The sequence below is a fragment of the Callithrix jacchus genome, chromosome 11, assembly GCF_049354715.1.
Source record: "Callithrix jacchus isolate 240 chromosome 11, calJac240_pri, whole genome shotgun sequence".
Classification (NCBI taxonomy): domain Eukaryota; kingdom Metazoa; phylum Chordata; class Mammalia; order Primates; family Cebidae; genus Callithrix; species Callithrix jacchus.
The window spans coordinates 63,908,521-63,935,734 of NC_133512.1; the positions used below are offsets into that span (position 1 = coordinate 63,908,521).

General features: G+C 34.9%; 1 protein-coding gene across 1 annotated transcript in view; it reads left to right on the forward strand.

The window, feature by feature from the left end:
• LOC118143569 (uncharacterized) overlaps window positions 1-27,214 on the forward strand; it is a 434,544-nt gene that overhangs the window by 39,769 nt on the left and 367,561 nt on the right. The window contains exons 2-3 of the mRNA XM_054236957.2: window positions 12,096-12,846; window positions 18,992-19,050. Coding sequence (XP_054092932.1) covers window positions 12,096-12,846; window positions 18,992-19,050 — 810 coding nt within the window. The remainder of the gene's footprint in view (window positions 1-12,095; window positions 12,847-18,991; window positions 19,051-27,214) is intronic.

A 27,214-nucleotide genomic window follows, 5' to 3' on the forward strand; every position in this document is an offset into this window, starting at 1 on the left:
TAGTTCTAGTCTTCTTAGCCAAAAATTCTCATACTTTGTTTTATTTGTAGAATCTGTTTAAAAGATAGATGATGATGCCACTCTGTGGAGATTAAATATTGAGAGAGAGAAATGTTCTAAATTATCTGGCTTCTGTATTTGCCTCTTCCATAATGCCTGCCATATTAAATGTAATTTCTCAGAGATTTATCACAAATAAAAATATAATCATGACACTTGCTAATCAATATTTTACCAAGATATATACAAGAAGTTACATAGAAAGAACTAAACTCATTTCCAATTAGTAGTAGCAAGCACTAATATGAGATACTGGCTTTGTATGCTATTACTGCTATCGCTCACTAATGCTTAGTCTCTCATTGTATCTTCCTTAAATTTTCAACTCAGTATAATTCACCTTGTAATTTCTCTTCACGCCAACCTCTGCCATTTGCTTCACTAAATTCTCATCCACTAAAATGTAAACTGTAAATGGAAGTCATGCACAAAAATATTGAGTTTCTTGATGTATTGCCAGCCCTAGTGTCTGGCATGTAGTAGGCCCTCAACAAATATTTTCTGAAGAAATGAATGAATTATTTAAAGTTCAGTGTAGTTATTAACATTTACAGAAGGCCTTTTTTGCTTCTCCCCTAGTACCATCAATCCAAATTAGATGCTTCTCCATAGTGTTCCCATGTTAATACATATATTTTTTCTATTGCTGCACATACTACATTATTTTAAAATTTAATTGATGATGTGTCTGTTTATTCCCAGATATTAAATTCTCTCTCGCTAGGGACTTCATTTATTTATTTCTAAACATTTTTTCATGCCTAGTAGAGCAGAGGACACATATGGGGCATTCAATATATACCTGTTGAGTATATGAATGAATAAATTTACTCTTAATACTAAAAAGGTGTGTGTGTGTGTGTGTGTATGTGTGTGTGTGTCTGTGTGCATGCATTTATCAAGTTTCAGTTCCACCCAGGTTCTTATAGGGATTGTCAAGGTTTGGTGCATCTGCTTTATGAACTAGATTGTACTTTGATTCCTTTGATTAAAGAGAAAAAAAGATTTTATATTACTGAAAGTGTTTGTTTCATTTTTGTTGTTCTTTGTTCATATGCCCTTCATTACTTTTCAAACTGAATGTCATAAAAACATTTATATCTTATGTATCTTTGTTCCACGCTCCTTTTGATGTGTGGGAAACATCAGTATTCTCAATGATTGGGGTAGATTATGGAGGGGTTTTGCTAACTATCTTCAATACACACACAGCCTTTGGGAGTAAAATAATGGTTTTTAATTGCAGAGCAAAACATGTGGATCCACCCCAAACCCTGTTACAAACACCCTTTGCTTTATTTCTGATGCAATGGATATCTTTTTTTTACATAGTTATCATGGCATAAGTATGTATTCTCCCTTGATATACAGTTACTCCTTCAAAGAATTACTATAGTAACTTTGGATTGTAGTTAAGAAAAATAATCACCTTGATTATCAGTCATATCTACCATTGTGCCTCATCTTATATATATGTCAAAAATCTATACCTAATTTTGAAATCATTCATGGAAATATCTGTGACAAAGATTTGCTATGATTTCTATAACATAAAATGAAAATGTAATAGAAAACCAGGAAAGCAAATATCAAATGAAATATGAAGGTCAAGGCAAAAATGAATCTTTTAGGATAAATAAAAATGCATACAGAAGGCAAATTCTTTTGAAAGTCTATACAGTTTTTGTATTTTCAATAGTGGCTATGGGATATTCAGGAGTTGATGGTCAGTATATAAGGCCAAATGGTTAGCAGGTGATACATAAGAACCACAGGAAACAGAAACAATATGAGATAAATAGTATAAGATCAACAGCAAAAAAGAGGATCTGGCACTCAGGTTGTTCTATATGGCTGTTCAAGATGCTGTTTAGTTGCTTTTATTCCTCTTTCATTCAAATGAAAAACACTAAAAAACAAACATGACCTAAAGGCCTGGGTAGTATTATAAAATAAATCATTCCAATGTCTAATATTAAAATAAAGCTAGCTATAGTTTAGAAAACTTTGAAATGATCTTTTCTCTGTTCACATCTTAAAACAATAACTCTGACATTGTCACATTTCCTTTTTCTTCTTTTTTCTTAACTAAGTGAATTACAACACTTTAATAGACAACAGGCTTTCAAAACTACAATTTTCACAGACATCCAGAAACAAAGCCATGCAGAAATACACTTTCTCTATCAATTAGAACAATCATGATCTTTTAAAATTTCACATGGATGTGAACAATCTTGACTAAGTCAGATTTCTTTAGTATTTGTGGATAGATGTTAAAACAAAAAATATTTTGATTCTATTTTGAACCAATTATTTTAATTTTTTATTTATCTTCTTATCTTGAGGATTTTCCAAATTCATGTTGATTAGTGCAAATATTTGATAAGTGCATAAACAGTCAATTTTGAGATACAGTTTTTGAAGTTAACACAAATGCATTTTGATAATTTTTCATAATATGCATTCCATAATATGAATTATGTGTATTTAAATTTCTTTACATTCAAATGACTTGATGTTTTATTTCATAAATTGTACAATAAAGATTAGATTCATTTAATTTTATAATTTATATCAAATTTTGTAACAAATAGCGTCTGCCTTACAGTTTTATTTTCTGGCTAAGTTCCTTTTGCTTGATCAGATTTGGAGATATTAGTTGTCTAAAAATATTTAGTTATCTTATTTGATTTTAATCAGTCACAAACTTTATCAAGTATAATTTTACCACTAGTATGTCTAATTTTACTCAGGTTAATATATGTAGTTTTAAATGGGATTAGATATTTCCAGATTTAGGTATTAAACAGATAGGATTTTCCATTGAGAATTTTATATATAAAAATTTCACTTTTTGATGGGGTTTTTTTTTTGGTAAATTTGTTTAAGTTCTCCATAGATTCTAGATATCAGCCCTTTGTCTGATAGATAGACTGCAAAAATTTTTCCCATTCTGTTGGTTGCAGGTTCACTCTATTGATAATTTCTTTCACTGTACAGAAGCTCTTAAGTTTAATCAGATCCTACTTGTCTATTTTGGCTTTTGTTGCCATTGCTTTTGGTTTTTGTCATGAAGTCTTTGCCCATTCCTATGTCCTGGATGGTATTTTTTAGGTTTTCTTCTAGAGCTTTTATGATGTTAGGTCTTATCTTTAAATATTTAATCCATCTAGAGTTAAATTTTTGTATAAGGTGTAAGAAAATGATCCAGTTTCAGCTATCTGCATATGGCTAGCCAGTTTTCCCAACAGCATTTATTAAATAGGGAATTTTTTCCCCATTGCTTGTTTTTGTCTGGTTTGTCAAAGATCAGATAGTCGTGTGGCATTCCTTCTGAGGCCTCTGTTCTGTACCGTTTGTCTATATTTCTGTTTTGGTTCCAGTACCATGCTGTTTTGATTATAGCAGCCTTGTATTACAGTTTGAAATCAGGTAGTGTGATGCTTTCAGCTTTGCTTTTGTTTTTGTTTTTTTGCTTAGGATTGTCTTGACTATGCGGGTTATTTCTTGGTTCCATATGAAGTTTAAGGTGGTTTTTTTCCAGTTGGGTGAAGAAAGTCATTGGTAGCTTGATGGGGTTAGTGTTGAATCTATAAATTACTTTGGGAAGTATGGCCATTTTCACAATATTGATTCCTTCTAACCATGAGCATGCAATGTTTTTGCATCTGTTTGTGTCCTCTCTTATTTCCTTGAGCAGTGGTTTGTAGCTTTCCTTGATGAGGTCCTTCAAATCCCTTGTTAGTTGTATTCCTAGGTATTTTATTCTCTTTGCAGCAATTGTGAATGGAAGTTAATTCATGATTTGGCTCTCTGTCTATTTTTGGTGTATAGGAATTCTTGCAATTTGAACAGACAATTTTCAAACAAATATATGAAAAAAAGCTCACCATCACTGGTCTTTTGAGAAATACATATCAAAACCACACTGAGATACCACCTCATGCCAGTTAGAATGGGGATCATTAAAAAATCAAGAGACAACAGATGCTGGAGAGGATGTGGAGAAATAGGAACGCTTTTACATAGTTGGTGGGAGTGTAAATTAATTCAACAATTGTGGAAGAAAGTGTGGCGATTCCTCAAGGATCTAGAAATAGAAATACCATTTGACCCAGCAATCTCATTACTGGGTATATACCCAAAGGATTATAAATCATTCTATTTTAAAGACACATGCACATGTATGTTTATGGTGGCAATATTCACAATAGCAAAGACTTGGAACCAACCCAAATGCCCATCAGTGACAGACTGGATAAAAAAATATGGCACATATATGCCATGGAATACTATGCAGCCATAAAAAAAGATGAGTTCATGTCCTTTGCAGGGACATGGATGAAACTGGAAATCATCATTGTCAGCAGACTGACACAAAAACAGAAAACCAAACACCACATGTTCTCACTCACAAGTGGGTGTTGAATAATGAGAACGCACAGACACAGGAAGGGGAACTTCATACACTGGGGCCAGAGGGTTTGGGTGCTAAGGGAGGAATAGCAGGGGGTGAGGGATTAGGGAAGGAAAACATTAGGAGAAATACCTAATATAGATGACGGCAGGGGAGGGATGCAGCAAACTACTACCATGGCATGTGTATACCTATGTAACAAACCTGCATGATCTGCACATGTAACCCAGAACTTAAAGTATAATAATAAAAAAAATTCAATGTGTTTAATTATAATTGTAGTCAGAATTATTGTTTTATTTTATGTTATTTTTCTTTTACTATTTTCTTATAGCAACATTCAATTTGAAAGATTAATAAAATGAATGTTTCTATTTATTTTTTAATTCAATTGTACCAAATAATAACTGTAAACCTCCTAGGTATTACACACTTGCTCCCATTTTTGAAACCTCTGAAAGCTCAAAAGTCTTTTTCATGTTATCTTTTTTTAAAACTTTTTAAAAAATTTGTGGAGGCTTTTTTTTGAGATGATGTCTCACTCTGTTGTCCAGGCTGGAGTGCAGTGACATCATCCCAACTCACTGCAACCTCAGCCACCCAGGTTCCAGCAATTCTCCTACCTCAGCCTCCCAGGTAGCTGAGATTACAGGTGTATGCTACCACGTCCAGCAAATTTTTTGTGTTTTTAGTAGAGACAGGGTTTCAGTGTGTTAGCCAGGATGGGCTTAATCTCCTGACCTCATGATATCTCAGCTCAGCCTCCCAAAGTTTTGGGATTACAGGTGTGAGCCACGGCATCCAGCAATTTGTGAGGGTTTTTATTTCTGAGAAGATACAAATTTTTCTTGGTCATTTTGAATTTGATCTTGGAGAATTTTTTTATGTAGCTACTTTTTATATAGCTTTATGTAGCTATAACATGATAATGTATAGCATTAGGGCAAAAATCTAGCTTTTGTTTACTGAGATAGCACATGTATTCCCAGGAGAGAAGAACTGGAAAGAATACAGTCAATATCAAAGTTTCCTGCTTAGCTGTATGCTGAAGTGGATTTAGAATTTATTAAAAAATAAATTCAAGGCCAAAATTTCCAAACACCCTTTAAAGTTACTTCTGTGGAATATTTTTGATCATGTAGAGTCATATGAAGCCCCTAACTACCATCTTTAAGAATTTCCTTTTTATGTGTTTTTTGACAGAGACTCACTCTGCATTCCCAGGCTGGAATGCAGTGGCACAATTATGGCTTACTAAACCTCAACTTTCTGGGCTCAAATGATCCTCCCACCTTAGTCTTCTGAGTAGCTGGGACCATAGGCACATACCACCATGCCTGGCTAATTTTTGTATTTTATATAGAGATGAGGTTTTGCTATGTTGCCCAGGCTGGTTTCCAGTTCCTGGACTCAGGTGATCCACCTGCTTTGGCCTTCCAAAATATTGGGATTACACGTGTAAGCCATCGAGCCCAGCCAAAATGTTTAACTATAGGTTAGGTTTTAAAAAGATAGGACAAAAGGATTGAATCAGCTTGGTTTTATAATTGTCTTTTGGGGTCCTCTTTCTACACAAGACAGTACTATTTCCAGAACTGTCCTGATAAAACTTATACATTAAGTGGATATCATGACCCCTTTTTTGCTCATTTAATTCCATATTTCATATACATAAATCATTCAACATTTTAAAATATTACAAAGATAATAGATAATATCCTTTAGCTTAGTTTATATTATTTAATAAATTAAGTGTAGTGTTCACCCTTCTCTATGGCAAGTATTTTGAATACTTAATTTACTAATTTGACTTCCTATTCACACTTTCCTTTCATTAGCTAGTATTTTGTTTACAGTTTCCACTTTTATTTTCAACTTATTTTTGAAAAGTTTTTTTTTGAAGCACGTTATTCCAGATCTCTAGATACTAAGTATTTCAAATCAAGCAAACTCCCTGTATATAGGTCAATTGAGAAAGCAGAAAGAGCAGCCGTGCCTTCATAAATTATATTGTGCATCACAGAACACCAGAAAGACAGCATTACTTGCTTTTCTCACTCCTCTCATCTTTCTCTTGACTGTATCTTCTTTCTCAGTTGTTTTCTTCCCCCTGACTTCATCTAATTCCCATCACATTTGATGGTGTGAACAATCTAGTCAGTATAAAAGTTTAAACCCATCAATGCACTGTCTAGAATACTGTACATGCCAAAAAAAAGTCTACCTTGGGCTTTTAAATTTATTGCATTCACACTGTAGGAGGAGCTGCTTTTTGGATTCTCCTACCCTGCCACTCCCAACACCCACTCTACAAATCAAAATAAAAAAAATAATTTTATTACAGCATTAATCTCAGTAAGGAAAACATATCTTTAAAAATAAATTGCAAGAGTCCATTTTTTGTTGATTATTCATTCAAGAGCTTGATTCCTGGCAAATTCAAATGATGATCTAAAGTATCTTTGCTAAAGCATTTCAAAAATCTTTAATCTTAATTACTACTTCATTGTAGCTGTCAGCATTTTATTATTGGTGAGTCATTCTGAGGCATTGTTACTCTGATCAGCTTCTACTTGTCAGATCTTTGACTGATATAATTCTTTACTCACTTGACTTTTGCTTAACTATATGAACTACAGGTTGCTATGAAAATCCAAACTGAAAGAACCTAATTTGATTAAGAATTGTTGAAGTCCATATATTTTCTATGGAACCAATTTTCTCATTATACTCACTATAACTTTGCCTTTCAAAAATCAATGGATTAGTTGAAACAATGACCTCCCATAATTTTGTTTTAAAAAATTCCCCTTTTTGGTCAGGTTCTCATTTAGATGACAGTGTAACAAAAACTTAGGACCTTACAGGTACTCTCAGTTATCATCATCTTGGGTTTCTGGAATCAACACACCATTTATAGGTTATGGTGTCCTCATGGTTGCACATTTCTTTCAACTCCTGTTATTCTAATTGAAGAGAGAGCATATGATGTTTTAGAGACTGCTGCATGCAAGCATATAAAGCCTTTGAGAGAATACAGAGTGCCAGGAAAGCTATTACTATGACTATTGGGAGGATAATACCAAGAGTTTGGAGTGTGCTCCTTACCCAAGGTCCCCATAAACCAAACCTCCTAAAATCAAGTAGATCAAAGAATGAACTAAAGAGTTAACTCACTTGACTAAGCAATGTCTTTGTCAATCTCCTGCCACTAAATTTCTATAATCTTCATTTGATGTATTTCTCCATAGGCCACAAGTGCCAGCAGCTGCACAGGTACTTTTCTGTTTCGCTAATTCTATTATTTAGCATATCTTTCAGTAAAGACTAAGCTCATGCACTAGGCGCCAACAAACTGAACCAAATCAAAATGGAGTTGCTTGTGCTAAGACTTAAAGGAAACACATAGATTCTAGAAGAGACCAGGTTTTGTTTTTTTCTCCTGCAAACCTCTATAACAAATGCTTCTGACAGCATAGGTCCACCCCCTAAAGTTTCCATTAAATCTTTTAACCAAATTCATTTCCTCTTGCCTAGATACCATCAAGCTTCAGATGATTATGCAACACAGGTTCCAGCCAGTTCCAGATGAAGACATCACCCCTGGCTATCAAGGAGCTATCCTGCCTCCACTAGGCAGAACAGGCCAAGAGTTTTGTGATACCCAATAGGTGGGGACTATCCCCTCAAGCCATCATGAAGCAGAAAAAACAAACAAACAAAAAACAAACTCTTCCTCTCATAAAGATTTATGGGGATCACATCTCTCAGGGTAGAGATGAGGCAGGAAAATATGGTCTGGAGGCTGGGAACACAAAGTCAATTTGCACTTCAGCTATGACAGGAAATAGCCTCTCCATAGGGCATAGGCCAAGTAAATGACTTTGTAAATTTACTTCATCCTTTCCATTTGCATAAGGCATACCCCAAGTAACCAATGGGATCTTCTAGAGGGTATTTAAACTCCCAAAAATTCTGTAACAAGGCCTTTGAACCCCTATGCTCAGGCCCGCTCCCACACTGTGGAGTGTACTCTAATTTTCAATAAATCACTTTATTCCTTAAAAAAATAAAAATAAATAAAATAAATGGATTTAGATAATTAAACCAAATTGCATTTTCAAGGAATGAGGTAGAGACTGCTTCTCTAATTTGTAAGAAACATTTCAGTAGAATAGAAATGAGACAAAAAAATTGTATTTGGTATTAAACTAATTGCTTGTCCTTTTCACTCATGTGATAAGTAACTAAATTATTTTGTTTGTGGTCTAGTGTTCTCTCTTTTCAGGGTTATGTATAGAGAAAGTTGTCAGTTGTTACTCTGACTCCTGGACAAAGATGAATTTGAGTTTGTTCCTTTGCAACATATGGTGCAATTCTCAGTATTTTACATAATTTGTCTCCCATCATTTCTTTTGTTAAGTACCTGAAATTCAAATGCCTCACTTTGGATTGAGCTGCCCTATCCCTATTCTTCAGGCAGTCTGGTCTTTGGAATTTGCATTACTAGGTAATTCCATTCCTGTATTTCAACTTCTACCTGCCAAGATATGTATATATACGTATATATATATTTTCTCCACAGATTATTGACATGCTTAAATTTCTCCCATTATGAAACAAAGTAAAGATAAGTGAATCATACTGCAACCTATCAACCGCTGTTAGATACTTTATTTCTTTTCTTCTGTCATTGCTGAGCTGCTAAGCTCACACAAATGATATGAAGGCTAATATACCCCGGGAGATTGGTACTTTCACAAAAATTTCATGAAAACATTATAAGATTAAATAATTTGAAGAATGTTTGGATCAGATAAATTGAAACTGAATTTTTCATTGCAAGATTTCTAAGAAATCAAACATGAAAATTTTCATTATGAACTTCTAAGATGTTGTCTAATGACCATAAAGATTTTCATTCATCCAATTATTTATTCACAGAGGAGAAAATAATTTTCTCTTAGTACATTTAAAGGCATTTTTGGAAAATTATAATGTACATTTAGAGTCTCTAACGTCTCACTTTATATGTTCATCTCAATCCAGCAAAATACACATTTTGCCCCCAATTTATTTTAATCTTCTGTGACAATTGTCAACAATATTTTCCAAATGGTGGAGAAAACAAAGTAAAATAGTAACTAATGATCTTTTCAGTTGTTCACTTACTGCATCACAGTATTTCAAATCAGTGACTCTTCCCTCTCCAAAGTTACCTTTCCCTTTGACCTTTATTTTTTCTCTGTCAGGATTTTCCTCTCATATTTGTAACGTTCCTTCTCAGTGTTTTTGGCAAGCTGCCTTATATTTGTCCAATTATATTCACAAAAAAAAATGCTCATCTAAAGGCTAAGGGTAACTTAATGCTTAAGGGCTGTATATAGAGTATATATTCTTACTGTATATATTCACTGGATTATGAAATGTGTTCTTGAAAGAAATCTATCGCCGGGAGGGTGGCTCACGCCTGTAATCCCAGCACTTTGGGAGGCCAAGTTGGGCAGATCACGAGGTCAAGAGACCGAGATCATCCTGGCCATCATGGTGAAACCCCGTCTCTACTAAAAATACAAAAATTAGCTGGGCGTGGTTGCATGTGCCTGTAATCTCAGCTACTCGGGAGGCTGAGGCAGGAGAATTGCTTGAACCCAGGAGGAGGAGGTTGCAGTGAGCCAAGATCACGCCACTGCACTCAGCCTGGTGCCTGGCGATGCAGCTAGACTCTGTCTCAAAAAGAAAGAAATCGGTCTACATTTTCCTGATAGTAAAATTGTTCTCCCTGCATTTCTTCAAGCTTCCAGTTCTCTTAGCTGGCTACTTGCATCTTTTTCTGGTTTTCCTGGGAAATCCTCAAATTTAATATGTATAAAAATATCTATTTTTTTCTGTTGTATCAGAACACATGGCACTACCATCTGTTCACTCAGCCATGTCAGAAACCTAAAAACTATTCTTTTCCTCTTTACTCATTCTTCCAATAAATACATGGCTGAGTTTCAGTGGTTGTGTTTTCCTGACATCTTGCAATTCCATCTCCTTATGTAAAACTTAAGGGATACTAAGTTTAATCTCTTACCTGTCACTTGATTATTGCTGTATGTTCCTCCTAGATTTATCTTTTCCCAGTCTTAGCACCTAAAAAAAGCTTTTGGAATTTTCTAATGAAAATACAAATCTGAACATGTGTCTTTGCAACTAAAATCCTTAAATAATCTTTATTATCTCGAGGATAGCCCAAAGTTCTTTTACAAGTAAAAAAATAGTATTTCAGTTCTTACATAATATTCCAGAAACTTGTCACTTCCAATCATTAGTTGAATCCCATTTCCCCTCCTATTGAAATGCAATGAAGTATTGTGACTGCTTTGAGAAAGACAGTAGAGCTGCAATTACCCTGTTTGTTTTCTGGGGTTAAGTATAAAAAGTAAATACATTTCTTCCTGGCACTCTATTGAGAAGCTTATCCTTGGAAACCAACCACCATATTGTTGAACTTAGGCAACTCAGACAGATCAAATACAGGTGTTCTGACAAACAGCCTGAGCTAAGGTCAAAATTCACAGCTGGCCCCAGTAATGGTGCTGTTAAACAGCTCTTAAGCATTAAGTTACCCCCAGCCTTTAAATCTCCCAGGTTATAGACCTCAGACTGCAAATCTGAAAAAACACAATATCCCATGTGCACTGTGTGAACTCCTGACATCCAACATCTATGGATATAATACATGAGTTTAAAAACATTTGTTATTGAATAATAGATAGCTAGAACAATTTTCTCCATAACTGGCTTTCTATCTACTTCTGTGTCCTGAAAATTTGTCTCTGTAAGAGTTGTTATGTTATGATTGAATCACATTAAATTAGAAGCAGAATGTTTATGAGCTAGGCTTCATGTTTGTCTGAAAAAAATACTTTAAAATTGTAGGTTCAACACTTCTGAAAAAAAGAGGAAAAATCCCAGCAATACAAGGATGATTCAATGTTAGAAAATCTATCAAAAGACCCTCTGTATAACTAGGAATCATGTTTTCCTAAAATTTATTTAATATCTTAATTATTAACAGTCACATCAATTTTTTATTAACTTTTGCATTATCATTCTCTTTTTAACTTTTGTGTATATTTTAACACATTTTTGTAAATAACATGTATCAATATTTTTATAATCCATTATGAAAACTCTTTTAATTAAAATAATTACCAAATTTAAGTTAACTCTTATTACCCATAACTTTTTTCTTTAACCTTACTTTGTGCTTAATTTTACTTACTTCTTTTCTACTTTGATTTTCAATGCTTTGTTTTAGACTGATTGAATATAGTATCTCATTCTATTTTATTTTGGAAATTATGCTATTTCTTTCTTTTTGGGATTATTACAAGAATATTACCATCCCTACTTGGTGTCAAAAGTCTGGAGTTAATAACTTTACCAGTAATACAGAAATGTGTGTACTTATTAACGATTTTACCTCCCAATCAAGGCAATGGAGGTCTGTCTGGAGAGGTTGCTGTGAAGATGCCAGCTGTAGTGGGATAGGCATGGCCAAGACTGCGCACTCCACAGAGCCAGTGGGGGCCGGGAACAGGCAGGAGCTCTGCCGCCTACTGAGTTGGCAGGCTGGGAGTCCTGCACTGCTGGGTGCAGGCTGCATCCGCTCAGCTGCGGCTTCAGATCCGGGCATACCTGTTCTCCTGGTGGTCCAGGAAGCTCCCGCTTCTCCTGCACGTTTGTAAGTGCCTGCTCCCGCTTGCTGGCCTCTCCCTGTTCCTGGGGCCTGCTCTGATTTGTGCCTGTACCGAAAAACAAAGTTGTGGCCAAGCCCGGGCACGGTTGCAACCCGTCTGGCTGTGCGTGCGTCGGGGTGGTGCTGACACACCAGCCCCCCGCCACCTCATACCCCTCCGGACTTTGGGCACTAATTACCACACAAGGGAGGCCACAGCACTCAGGGCGGCTTTGCACCGGACGGCAGGTGCCCTTTGGCATGAGCAGCCTAGGTGCTATGGGTGGCGTGTTGATGACGGGAAGCTTTCCACCTTGCTAACCCTCCAGTCGTTCGTGTACCTCATCCTCACTGGAACCGGAACAAGAATTTGGGACTCACCGAAGGGTGGGACTGAAAGAGCTGTAACACAAACGATGCGGAAACACACCCCCTGCTTCCCACTGTGTGGACGGGGAGAAAGAGAAGGAGAGGAGAAGAGCTGCCGTCCTTCTGGGAGTGCAGACCCAGGGACTCTCAGAGCCAGGCCTATGACACCCTCTTTGAAGTTCTGCGGATCCTGGTGTCTCCGAAGCTCTTGGGCGCCACCATGTTCCCCTCATGCAGATGCTAGTGCCCTCAGTGGAAGCCACTTGCGGTATGTCTCTTCTAGCCACAGCCTCGCATAGCGCCGACACCTGTGACAGTGCCTGGAGCTGCCCTTTCCACTACAGCCAGAGCACCTGGCTGTGCGCAGTGGCCAGACTGTGTACATTTGCTCACACACCCCTCGCTACTCCACACCTGTCAGGCATGGTATTAGGCCGGTAGCGCAAGCTGAGTGCAGCCTGCCAGGCTGAGTAGGCAAAACGAGCCCAGCAGGCGCAAGCAAAACCCAGGCACAGGCAATGCTGGCCACAAAGTTTTCTGAGTGGCAAAGCAACGCCCCAAGAATCCTGTGACACTAGTATTATTTTTATAAATTTATAAAGCTACAATGTTATTCAAAGTTCAATGAGATGTTTTAAATTTGGTACCTTTAGCTTTAACTCTTTTACTGTAAAATAAAATATACACTTAGAAAAGTACACAAAACGTATGAGTTCAGCTCAATTATAACAAAGCAATCATTGTATATGTCCGATAAGTCCGACCACCCCCTACTGCTCGTGTTCCCCTAGGGACGGCAGAATGAGTAGACCAGGCGAATTAGGCGTTCAGGCTTTATTGGGCAGGGCTCCAGGCGGACCGAACACCGGGGTAGAGAGTAGATCGGCCGCGAGCAGATAATGGGAGACAGGCTTTTTATACTGTGGTAGAAGAGGCTGCAGTAATTTTCCACTGCCGTTGAGCAAGAGAGGGGACGTGCTCTTTCTCAGGCGGAGTTTCTTGCGGCTTATCGGCTATCTCCTAACAAAGTAGGGTTTGGAGGCCTGCCGCGATAAGGGAAGGAGGGGGATGGGGTCTTGCAACCAGCTCATATGGGAGCCTAGCTAAACATTAATGGTAGTACTTTTCCACTGTCGTTGGGGTTTTTCCAGTTGACTGTGGTAGGGGGAAGGGAAGGCCGGTCCTAACAGTATAAAACCATGATAAAACAGCGGGGTGTGGTGGCTTATGCCTGTAAACCCAACACTTCTGGAGATCAAGGTGGGTGGATTACCTGAGGTCGGAAGTTTGAGACCAGCCTGACCAATATGGTGACACCCCGTCTCACAAAATTACAAAAATTAGCCAGGCATGGTGACTTGCGCCTGTAGTCCCAGTTACTCAGGATGTTGAGACAGGAGAATCGCTTGAACCTAGGAGGCAGAGGTTGCAGTGAGCCAAGATCACGGCATGGCACTCCAGCCTAGGCGACAGAGCAAGACTCTGTCTCAAAAACAAGCAAACAAATAAAAAACCTTGATAAAACAACAAAAAAGAGACATACAGCACCCTAGGAACTCCCTTCTTATGCCCTACAAATGGTAAACTCCCATTTATAAAACCACATTAACATTTGTATCAATTATTTAATTAGCAAATTATTTTCCTAAACTTATTCTTATTATTGTTTTGAGACAGAATCTCACTCTGTTGCCCAGTCTGGAGTTCAGTGGCCGGCTCACTGCAACCTCTGCCTCTCAGGTTAAAGTGATTCCCCTGCCTCAGCCTCCCTAGTAGCTGGGACTACAAACATACAGCGCCATGCCCAGCTATTTTTTGTATTTTTAGTAGAGATGGGGTTTCACCATTTTGGCCAACCTGGTCTCAAACTACTGGCATCAAGTAATCCAACCATTATCAGCCTTCCAAAGTGCTGGAATTATAAGCATGAGCCATGACATCCTGTCCTTTTACTAGAAGTATACTTTAATTTCACCTGTATTTAAATTTTTATAATTAGTTATTGCTCTTGGTGATGTGTTTATTGTCAGATTCATTCTACTGTATTATTTTTTATTTTAATCATTTTATATTTTATTAATAAGGTTACCATAATTCTGTTGTTCTTGCATATTTAGATCATTTCCAATTTTAAGTAATTATGAGTAATTCAGCCATGAATATTTCTTGTCTTTTTATGTACTTATATAAACATTTCAGTTTATATGAAATGGACTGAAAATGATGGGCCATATTAATTTATATATATAAATTTATATAATTTGTGCATTTCTTAATATATTTTGTATTTGTATAAAATTCATTTGAGTTTACAATTTATTCACATTTTGTTTTCTATTTATATTTTATGAATATATTTTTATATTTTATATCAATTTAATTTATATATATTATCTGTGTATATAAATGAATTATATATTTAAGTACTATATATTAAAATTATAAATATTTGTAGTATGTGTGTGTTTGGTAGATCCCACCTTTACCAATTTACTCATAAGTTACATATTTCCTCAACTTTCATGGATCATGGCAAACTTTTTCAAAGATAATCTATTTTCACAACAAGAATGTATGAGAGTGTTGATGTTTCTCATTATCACCAGCTCTTGGTATTGACTTTCCAATTATACAAGGATTTTATAATTATTTCCTTACCATTGATTCCTAGTTTTGTTGGGTGTGTCTAGAAAATATTATCTATGTGTCAATAATTTAAACTTAAAAGAGCATTGTTAAATGGTCCAGTATATTGTCAATTGTGTAAATATTTCATATGTTCATTAAAAATATCTATTGAGTAAATTGTTTTATACATAATCACATGATTAATTACATTGACTGTATATACATGATATTTATGTAATATTTTTATATTGTATTTTAGATAGCAAAACATATGAAATATTGCTCGATGGCTTATTGATTTGTCTATTTCTCTTTTTTAGTTTAGTAAATTTCTACTTTATATATTTTCATGCTACAAAAGTGCACACAAGTTTAAAATGTTTATATTTTACTGGTTTAATTTTATGAATCTATGTTTTACAATCTTTCGTTTTTTATTTTTTATTTTATTTTTATTTATTTGTTTATTTTTTTTTAGACAGAGTCTCACTCTGTCACCAGGTGCCAGGCTAGAGAGCAGTGGCGCGACCTCGGCTCACTGAAAACTCTGCCTCCTGGGTTCAAGCAATTCTCCTGCCTCAGCCTCCCAAGTAGCTGGGACTACAGGCGCGCCACCACGCCCAGCTAATTTGTTTGTACTTTTAGTAGAGATGGGGTTTCACCATGTTGGCCAGGATGGTCTCAATCTCTTTACCTTGTGATCCGCAATCTTTCTTATGTTTTGCAATTAAGTATCAACTAAATCTAATTCTAGAACTGAGATAAAATGAAGCTGGGTCATTTTCTCTGCAAATATTTACACTACTATCTCCTAGGATGCATCATTTCCATGTAGAGAGGTTTAACAGGACAAATGCCTTGTTATGTCTTGCTGTTCAACTTTTGTATTTTTAGAACTGAAAAGGATTGCTTAGTTCTTCAGTATCTTAACCATATATATATATATATATATATACATATTTTTTTTTTTTGAAGTGAAGGCAACTGGGATGACAGTGATGGCCAAATGTCCCTAAATAGAAAGGGGTAACTCATATGATCCATATTCTATTGACTTGCCTTAACAGACAGGCAACTATTTCTACCTGTCCATATTTCCCCCTTTTCTGAATCTGAATTGGGGAGTTGGTAATTATTTACTGCCATATTAGATTACTACATTCTTTTTAGTTGCCCTACTTGGGGACATTACTGGTCTATTATTATCAGAAGTAGGATTTTTATAGATTTTTCAACACATTTGCAACTTTGTTCACTATATATTCCTGAATTTCACACTTTGGACTAGAAAACATTTTCCAATACTCTGAAGTGTGTCTTTTAGAATTTTCCTTAGTAAGAATCTGTTGGCAGAAATATTAGTATGAACTTTTTTATTCTAAGTTTAGAAAATACTGTGTTGATTATTCTTATGTATTATTTATTGTATCTTATTTTATTGAAGACAATACACTCTCATACATCTTCCACTTTTGTACTTGGAAAGTTAATCTTACTATTATTTATTTGACTGTAATATTTCTTTTCTCTCTTTGTACTTTAATGTCTTCCCAATTCATTAAGTTGTGGATTTTTATTTTACTCTACTTGGGATTCACTGGCATTTCTGATTAAGAGGAGCTTTCATTAGTGAGAACTAGAAAATTCTCACTTACGGTCTTTGCAAATACTGCCTATACTGCCATCCTCTATTTCCTTTTCCTGAAATTGCATTTGAACCCATAGAAGACTTCATTTTATCGACAATTTTTATACATTTATTTTTATATTTTTTATGGTTGTGGGTTTATATTGTGGTTCACAAAGAATTTTTAAAGCTATGTCTTCCAGTTTACTAAGTATTCACTTAACTTTTTAAATCTATCTTTAAGCCCATAGATTGACGGTTTCATTTTTTGGTAATATTACTAATTTCATTTTATTTTTATTTCTAAAAGGCTTATTGGTGTTCTCCACATCTCTTTTGTAACATGAGTAAACATGCCCTTACTCATATTTAAAATTATGTTTTATGTTCTTAAGCAAAATATTGCTTCAAATATTTTTTCAATATTTTAATTTATATTTATCATATTCTTATTTATCTTTTCATACCTATTTCAAATGTAATAAAATCTACAAAGCATCTTTTGATATACTAACAGTCGAGGTAGCATTGATTACTTCCACATTTGTACCCACACTACGCACAATGCATTCTAAAACACTAAACCTATGGTATCTTTCAAAGTTATTTTTCTATATATCTGATTTCCCCAAAGACTGCACCTAACTTACTGATTTATATTCATGACACCTACTACTGATTTTAGCTCATAAAATATACTCTGTAAGTGGTTAGGTATCTATAATTTTCTTTTTTTTTTTTTTTTTTTTTTTTTTTTTTTGAGACATAGTTTCGCTCTTGTTACCCAGGCTGGAGTGCAATGGCGCTATCTCGGCTCACCGCAACCTCCGCCTCCTGGGTTCAGGCAATTCTCCTGCCTCAGCCTCCTGAGTAGCTGGGATTACAGGCACGCGTCAAGATTAGATGCAGAAATCACTTTCATTTAAGTTTTACAGAGATTCTTTCCATTAGAGTTCCTATAAAAACCACTGGTTCTTCTTTAGTATACACAAATAATATTTTCTTAATTTTAAAATGGCTTCTATTGTTTGACCAGAAACTTGGTCTACATTCTAGAGCAGGAAAATAACGATCAATAATTAAATTATTGAGTGCTTAATTTATATCATACTGTATGATGGATGCTGACATTACAGAAGTAACTTTTATGAGTCAAGTCTCAAGAATGTGAATTTAAACCAAGATTATTACTTTCTCTTTTCTTTTCTCTATCAGTTTTTTTTCTCCTGACTCTTAGATAAAATCTAGGGCAAGTTCTATGATTTAAGCAGTCATGCTCAGATGATAAAAATTCCTCTTGTCACTTCTGATTATAAATATAATCTGATTTCAGAAATAGTCAAATGTACAAATTTTATTTGAATGCAATGCTTACCTCTGTTCATCTTTTGTCAGCAGTTGGAAAGGAGGGTCATTATTGATTTCTTTATTTTTTTCAGCTAGCTTTTTTTTTAAATTATACTTTAAGTTCTATGATACATGGACAGAGTGTACAGGTTTGTTACATAGGTATACACATGCCATGGTGGTTTGCTGCACCCAGCAAATGATATCGACGTCATCTACATTAGGTATTTCTCCTAAGGCTAACCCTCCCCTTGCCCCTCAGTGTCCAACAGGCTCCAGTGTGTGATGTTCCTCTCCCTGTGCCCATGTGTTCTCATTGTTAAACTCCTACTCAAGTATGAGAACATGTGGTGTTTGGTTTTCTGTTCCTGTGTTAGTTTGCTGAGAATGATGGTTTACAGTTTCATCCATGTCCCTGCAAAGGACATGAACTCATCCTTTTTTATGGCTTCATAGTATTCCATGGTATATATGTGCCACATTTTCTTTATCCTGTCTATCATTGATGGGCATTTGGGTTGATTCCAAGTCTTTGATATTGTGAAAAGTACTGCAATAAACATATGTGTGCATGTGACTTTATAGTAGAATGATTTATACCCAGTAATGGGATTTCTGGGTCAAATGGTATTTCTGGTTCCAGATCCTTAAGGAATCAACACACTGTTTTCCATAGTGGTTGAACTCTGTAACATCTGCCCAGAAAAGAAAGAGTGGGTAATCCAAGATAAATTTTACTGGATCAGTACTATTTTGAACTTTGATTTTCTTTTGCTGTAGCAGATACTGAAGAATACCTTTTCTCTTTCAGAACATTTTATGGGAGATATCCTCAAATTGCTCATCATCACTTACCTACTGCACTCTACGGTAAGTAAAAAACTACTCTGTAATGCTGACCACTTGTTATTTTCCCCATGGCGCTCTTATCACGGCAGTCCACTTATACTCAACAGCCTCTGTGGCAACCCAGAGTATAGAAAGTCTTCCAAGTCAATAAGACAGTTATTGGAAAGTTTCCTTTTTTTTTTTTTTTTTTTTTGAGACGGGGTTTTCGCCCTTGTTACCCAGGCTGGAGTGCAATGGCGCGATCTCGGCTCACCGCAACCTTTGCCTCCTGGGTTCAGGCAGTTCTTCTGCCTCAGCCTCCTGAGTAGCTGGGATTACAGGCACGTGCCACCATGCCCAGCTAATTTTTTGTATTTTTAGTAGAGACGGGGGTGTCACCATGTTGACCAGGATGGTCTCGATCTCTTTACCTGTGATCCACGCGCCTTGGCCTCCCAAAGTGCTGGGATTACAGGAGTGAGCCACCGTGCCAGGCTGGAAAGTTTCCTTTTTTTTCTCACATGGCTACATCTGATTTTTGGGAAACACACTTTTGAACCATCATCAGCAGAAATTTTGCTCATTTTAACACAATTCTTTATATGTTGCCACATGAAATACCAGTCCAATGCTCACCCTTTGTATTTCCTATGTGCATGGTAGTACTTTATAATTTTCCTTAATTGGAAGAAGACTTATTTAAAATTCTTCAAATGGCCTCCTTATAGTCTCCAATGCGAGGCTTAAAGTGAAAAATAAGTAATCTTTTTGCTTTCCCTATCAAAATATGGATTGCTATTTAAGGCAAAATTCTATGCAAAAATAAAAAAAAAAAATCAAAATTTCCAAATCTTTGCTGTAACATCGCATTAACTTACATAGCCAGGAGATGGGTGATGGTCAGAAAACTCATTTTTATTCCTTTCCTATGTGATTTAAATATTGATTGCTTGCAATAGTCTTTAAAATATAAAAATATCCAACATTGGTTATCTTAAGATATCAGCTAAAATGGAAAAAGAATCTCATTTTAGCCTCATTTTATGCAAGGATGAATAGGAAGTTTCTGTATAGGAGTTCACATTGTAAGAGAAAATACTTGGTATACAATAATTACTGACAAAATGACACTTGCTTTAAAGACACATAAACTATGTATGCTGAGTCTCCCAGAGAGTGGGAGAATAACTGTTTCTGGTTATGTAAGGTAAATTTTAAAAGGCAGGTAATATTTGAGGGATACTTGAAAGAGGGCACTTAAAAGTTTGGCTGAAGTAGAATAGCAAAAGACTATCCAATCAGAAGAAGCTGTATGTTCAAAAGCAAATAGTATTGAGAGAATAATTTTTTTTTCTGCCGGGAGGCAGAAAAGGAACAAGCTTTGGTAGTGGCAAAAAGTGGGGAATAGAAATTATGCCAGTTAAGTATTTAGGGCAAGGTGTAAAAGGCTTAATTACATATTTTTAGAAAATTGGGAATTATTAAGGATTTTTAATTCTGGAGATTAATATGATGAGATTTGGTCAAAAGTAAAATAATGTACTTCATAAGATGTTTTGCATGAAGAAATGTTCCAAGGCAGAGAAGTTGAAGATTCTATAGAAACTGCTCAAAAATCAGGTTCAGTAGTTAAATATGTGTGTTATTTATATTCAACTTACCACACTCATTAGCCTAGTGAATATTCTGACAATTTTTGAGATAAAAGAATCTATTAATACTGACTTAATTCAACATCAATCAAATGTGTTAGTGCATATAATTTTAAGAACTATTAATATCTTACAGGGATATCAAATAGTAAGAAATTACCTTCCAGATAGCCTGGTGTTGATGACATTTATGACAGTCATCAACATTTATGAGAGAGGCTGTTTAGAAAGTGATTGCAATTGTTTCCATGTAAGATTCTTCTGAGAGTCTTTTCTACAACAGTGACAGCGGGGATAATGCAGAATACCAATGCAGAGGATTTATTGTACAAGAGATATTGAGAGATTCTGCAAAAGGAGTAAAGCTTCACTTTGAGAGCTCCACCTTTCAATTGCTTGTGCATGTAAAACTATTCACGTAAAATAGGCAAGCACACAAAATTTATGTTTATATTACATTAAAACATCAATTTGGTCATCTCGGAAGTATTATGCATTACATCAAATACTGTTTGATTGCCTTCCTGAATGTGGATGCTGCCTGCTAATTCAATTGCTAAATATTTGATAATTCAACACCCACAAGATTTATTACTCCACCTCACACTCACAGCAGACTCCTTTCTCAATGATGGGAAAATATCTCTAAATAAAAACAATTCAGAGATATTGGGTGTGGTGGCTTATGCCTGTAATCCTAGGTACTTGGGAGGCTGAGGTGAGAGGATACCTTAAACTCAGGAACCAGGCACTGCAGTGAGCTGAGATTGTGACACTGCACTCCAGCCTAGGTGAGAGAATGAGACTGTCTCAAAAAAAAAAAAAAAAAAGAAAAAAAAGAAAGAAAAGAAACATCACAAAGAACAACACCCCCCACACACAGAAATCTGATGGGTCTGATGGGGTGAATCTCTCACACTGATTTCATGATGCTAAAGATACTTTCCACAAACATCCAAGTTAATTGCAGTAGGGTAGGAAAGGTGAATTTGAAAAAGGCAGTGAAGAAGAACTAGGTTTTAGGGACCTGCAATCTGATGAAAGCACAAACATCTGCTCTTCTCTTAAAATAGAATCACTCTTACGAGGCACAGTTGTTCCATATGAGTCTGCTCTCATCCCCTATCTATCACAAAGTAAAGGTAATACCTTAAGAAGAATAGGAGTAAGTAGAATACTTCCAATCTCCCGACATCTATAATCCATAGTAACCTGTAGTCTTCTAGAGAGAAAATACTAAAAAAAAAAAAAAAAAAAAAAAGAACTTTACTCAATGTAGTTGTAAGTATTGTCAACTTTAATACAAATTTTAAGATTATTCTGAAAATGAAATATTTAGAAAAATTCATAGATATTTTATAATTATAGATACCAAAGGCACTATTTCTAGTGAACATATAAAATGTATTTTGAAAATTTTAGAAGGTTAAAAAAAAATTAAAACATATTGAGCAAAGAAGGAAGTGTCTAGTTTTACGAAGTAAGTATTCTGCTTGAATAAACAGTGATACACTGTGAATTGCCTTAATTATATTTGTATTTTTTTTTCTGATAATGTCTGCAACTTGGAAGGATGAGTTATGCTTTTAAAAAAGCTATGTTTATAGCTTTGACAAAACTTTCTATTTCTTATTGAAAAGCTATATTGTAACTTTCATTTCCAGCCATAGTGCTGATTATACATCCTGTGGGAAAAAAACATTGACACTGAATACATAGAAATGCTGTTTCTAAATGCATAGCTAACATTATAAGATATTGAGCGAAATCCCCAGAAATATATAATGAAGAAGAAGCTGAAAACCACAGCTAAGTGAGGCCTGCGATCATTAGTGCCTTAAGGGCATTTACTAAGTTTAGTAGCTGAAATCTTGGGTTTTAATTTTTGTATAAGTGAAAGTATGCAAGACTTTGGTTGTGTCTAAGGTGGTTACTTAGAAATAAGAATTTTCCTTCAAAGAAGAAAATTGAAGAGGTACAACTTTAGGAAAGTATAATTTTAAAAAGTCTTCCCACAGGCGACATTGGGCAATAAAATATATTTGTAACAGCTCGCATCCAAGGCAGAATTTTAAAAATAGAACAAGAAAAATTCTGTTGGCCATTTACAATGATATGCCTGGCCTCATAAAGATACTGATTTGAGTTTACAATTTTTGAGTAGTTATTAAGTGAATGACCAATTTAAATTAGGTTAATGTTTTATAGCATTCTGAAGTGCCTGGCAGAGAGACAGTCTCTCCGGAAAGAGACCTATGTATGACCTCACAGAATATTAAAAGAATTGAGACAAAAATGGATACAGTTCAAAGAAAAATAGATGATTACATAACCATAGTGTGAAATTATGACACATCAATCTCAATAAACAAATGCATCTAAATTAATATGCACAGAGGACATTTTATAAGTCAACAGAATATATACAAATATTTACATGCATATAAAATAATGCACCTTTAAATTACAGAGTGAACCTTTAAATTACAGAATGATTCTTTGTCTAAATAAACACAATGATAAAAATTTAAAAATACTTTAAAAAGCAAGGTAATAAGAATATGACATCAAAATCCATAGCCTACAGCTGAAAAACCATTTAACAAGATGGTATCTTAAATTCTAATCACCAAAATATGAAATAAAAAACAATAAAGAGGCTTCAAACTGCCAAAATTTGTTCTTTTGAATATATCACAAGACAGAAAAAAAAATGAGATAGTTGATTTGAGAGAGAGAAACAAAATAAGTAATGAACTATATTAGAAACAAATGAGCAAAGATAACCACAGATTACATTATTACCAATATACTAAAATAGTTTAGAAAAGTCAGCATAAAATCCTAGAGAAATTAACAATTTCTATAATAAATACAACATCAAGTAAGCAATAAGTCAATTGAAAAGTCGAGAAGACCCAACCTTTAAGTACATTTTATCAGTATTTCAAAATCTATACTTTTATATCTCACTCATCAAAAATATTTCAGATAAAGGCAATTTAAAAATAAGATTTACAAAGTAGCAGTTAATCATCTGATATATGATTTGCAAAAGAACAACTAATAATTTTATTTATATATATATATATTCTCAAATTTTTTCATATTCTGTGAGGTCATAGATCTCTTTGCAGAGAGGATTTTTCCTCTGCCAGGATCTTTAGAATTCTCTAAAATATTTACCTAATTTAAATTGGTCTTTGACTGAATAACTACTCAAAAAGGATATACATGTACACCCTTACAGATGTTAGAAAAATCAATTGACCTTTTGAGGCTAGTATAAATTTCATATTTAACAGGATGTTAAAAGAGTAAGAAATATCCAACATACTCTATATAAATGTTTATAGATATAATTCCTAAATAAGATATTCACAAATAAAATACATATCTAGTAACTGCATAAAATGCACCATAGAACATTTCTATTTAATAGAAATACTACAAGGATAGTTTAACATTAGAAAATGTGATTTAACATATTAAATATAAAGAGAAAATGCATATAAGTATTTTAGCTATTGTAGTTTTAAAAACATAAAATATAACATCCATTCATGATAAAATATTTTGGGATAACAAGAGTAGAATATAACTTATTTTTCCTGAAAATAAAAGTATCTAAATTTATAATTAGTATCATATGTAATGATAATATGTATTAGAGATGTCCTTTTAAAATCAGGATAAAGCATGCTTGCTTATGCCATTTGTAATTAACATTATACAATAAGGCATTGTACTTAGCATGTTAAGAGAAAAGGAATAAGCAACATTAACAATGTTAAAAAATGTAAAAAATGTAAAAGTGACTCATATTACAAATTATATAGTTTTGAAAATAATATGATTGCCTACATAGAAAACTCAAAGTGAAGAAAATTATTGAAATTATTTAAAGAATTAAAGTGAGTTTGCTATATAAATAGTTAATATATAGCAATCGATTACATACTTATATAGCAATAAGAAGTAGCTAGAAAACATACTTGAAAAAAATGTAATACCAATAAAATTATGGACATGGTTTTTAATGAGCCAAATTCCCTTCATAAGAAAAATGGCTGCCTTTGTAGGACTTTGTTTGTGGTTGACATTTCATCTTTGCTATCCATGATTTCTCCTTGGGCTATTGATTCCCTGTGCTCGCATTCTTTGTATTATAGAAACAATCAGAATAGAGTCATGGACTTTAATTAGTTCATTACATTTCAACTAAATTTAATTAGATTGTAATCAGCTTAATTAGACTTTAATTTGTTAACAGTATGTAGCATTTTCATCCAACAGGATGGAAAGTGGAACAATCTTCTCCTCAGAAAGCAACTTTAAAGGTGAACAAAAGTGTCAATACAATTATTTTAGCATTCTGGAAATTAACCAAAGATATGTATGCAAATGAAGGGAGAAGTGTTATTCATGAAAATTGCTGAACCATGGACAGATATAGGTCATTTTTTTAGCTTTCTTGATGAATACCATTCCTATGCCTCACCAGTAGCTCTATTGCTGGGCAATTCAACCTGGGTGAGATAGGCTATGAAACCAACAGTCTGAGTGCTGGTACCAGGGAAACTCACTTGATTTCTAATCTTGTCAGTTCCAGAGGTATTCTCATGAACAAGTAAGTAAGAACAAGCAGTTCTGCCAGCCTGAACTAGATTCTGCTTGGTGCAGGCAATGGACTGGCAGACTAGCAGAGGATTTCGTAGGAAAGACCAAAAAGTTAGGGATACATGGAAGGCTTGTTAAGTTCTTCACATATATCAGGTTGACAGGAGTTATTGACATGCAAACAACATTGTGTAGTTAGCCCATGCCACCCCACATTCCTGGCTGATGAAGCCAGTAACACACACACACACACACACACACACGCACACACACACACACAGAGAGAGAGAGAGAGAGAGAGAGAGAGAGAGAGAGAGAGAGAGAGAGGTGAAAACTGATTGGCAGAATCTAAAAGTAAGGGGAAGAGTTGAAAATGGCCTGGAGTTTGAATGTTCTTTACTGCATATACATAGATCCATCATTATAGAGTTGAATCCTTATTGGCTTGAGGTGTTTGAGTGCATCCTCTGGCCAACTTTTGGCTGAACACAGGATATACAGATACAGGGGCAACCTCTAGGAATCCAGGCATACAAATAAGCAGAAGAAAATAAACTGAGCAAGATATACACACAGAGTTACATCATAGTCAAAGTAGTGAAATTCAAAGAAAAAACTCAAATCTTGAAAGCAGTAAGAAAAAAATAACTCATCATATGCAAGAAAGCAAAGACATAATTAATGGTTGACTTTCTATTGGCAATAATGGAGGCCAAAAGCAATGGAAAGACATTTTAAAGGCGGAATAAAAGTACCTGTCAAGTAGGGATTGTATATCGAGAAAATTCATCTTTAAAATATGAGGGTAAAATAATGTTTTATTCAGATAAAGAATTTTGATAATTTTTTAACCAGCAATTGTGTGTTAAAAGAAACAGTAAAGGATATCTTTCAGGCTAAGAGAAAGTGACACTAGAAAATGACCTTAATTCATATGTTGAAATGAGGAACATCAGATATAGTAAATGTAGCGTAAGTACAATTTGGGAGGCCAAGGTAGGTGTACCATCAGAGGTCAGGAGTTTGATACCAGCCTGACCAACATGGTGAAACCCTGTCTCTACTAAAAATAGATAAATTAGCCGGGTATGGTGGTGGGAACCTGTATTCCCAACTACTCCGGGGGCTGAGGCAGAAGAATCACTTGACCTGGGAGGCAGAGGTTGCAATGAGCCAAGATCACACCACTGCACTACAGCCTGGATGAGAGAGCAAGACTCTGTCTCAAAAAAAAAGAAGGTGTATATATATATAAAGTGTGTGTATATATATACACTGTATATATATATGTATATATATACACTCACACACACATATATATAGTGTGAATGACAAGCAAAAAACAAAAAAGATGGTGAAAAAAGAGAACTATATTGCAGTAACATTTCTATAGTTTGCCAGAATTAGGTCAGTATTATTCTGAAGTGAGTATAATGTTAGATCTTTTTTAATCCCTTTAGCAACAACTAAGTAAATAACTAGAAAAAGGATTAAAAATGATAGAAGAAATTAAATGGTAGAGAAATAATATAATTTGACACAAAATAAGACATTAAAAAAGAAAGACAGGAACAAAAGCATTATAAATAAAATAGAAAGCAAAGGGCTATTGACCAAACCATTAATGATATTTAGAGTGAATAGACTTAGCATTTAAATATAAAAGTGAAAAATAGTATAAGAAGAGAAAGATAAAACTTTCATGACATTGAGGTGGGTAAAATTCCTTAGATAGGCCTGGTGCCCTGGCTCACTCTCACTTGTAATCCCAGCACTTTGGGAGGCTGAGGCCAGGAGTTCAAGACCAGCCTGGCCAACATGGCAAAACCGCATGTCTTACAAAGATACCAAGAATAACCAGGCGTGGTGGCACACATCTGTAATCCCAGCAACTCAGGTGGCTGAGGTACAAGAATCCTTTGAGACCAGGAGGT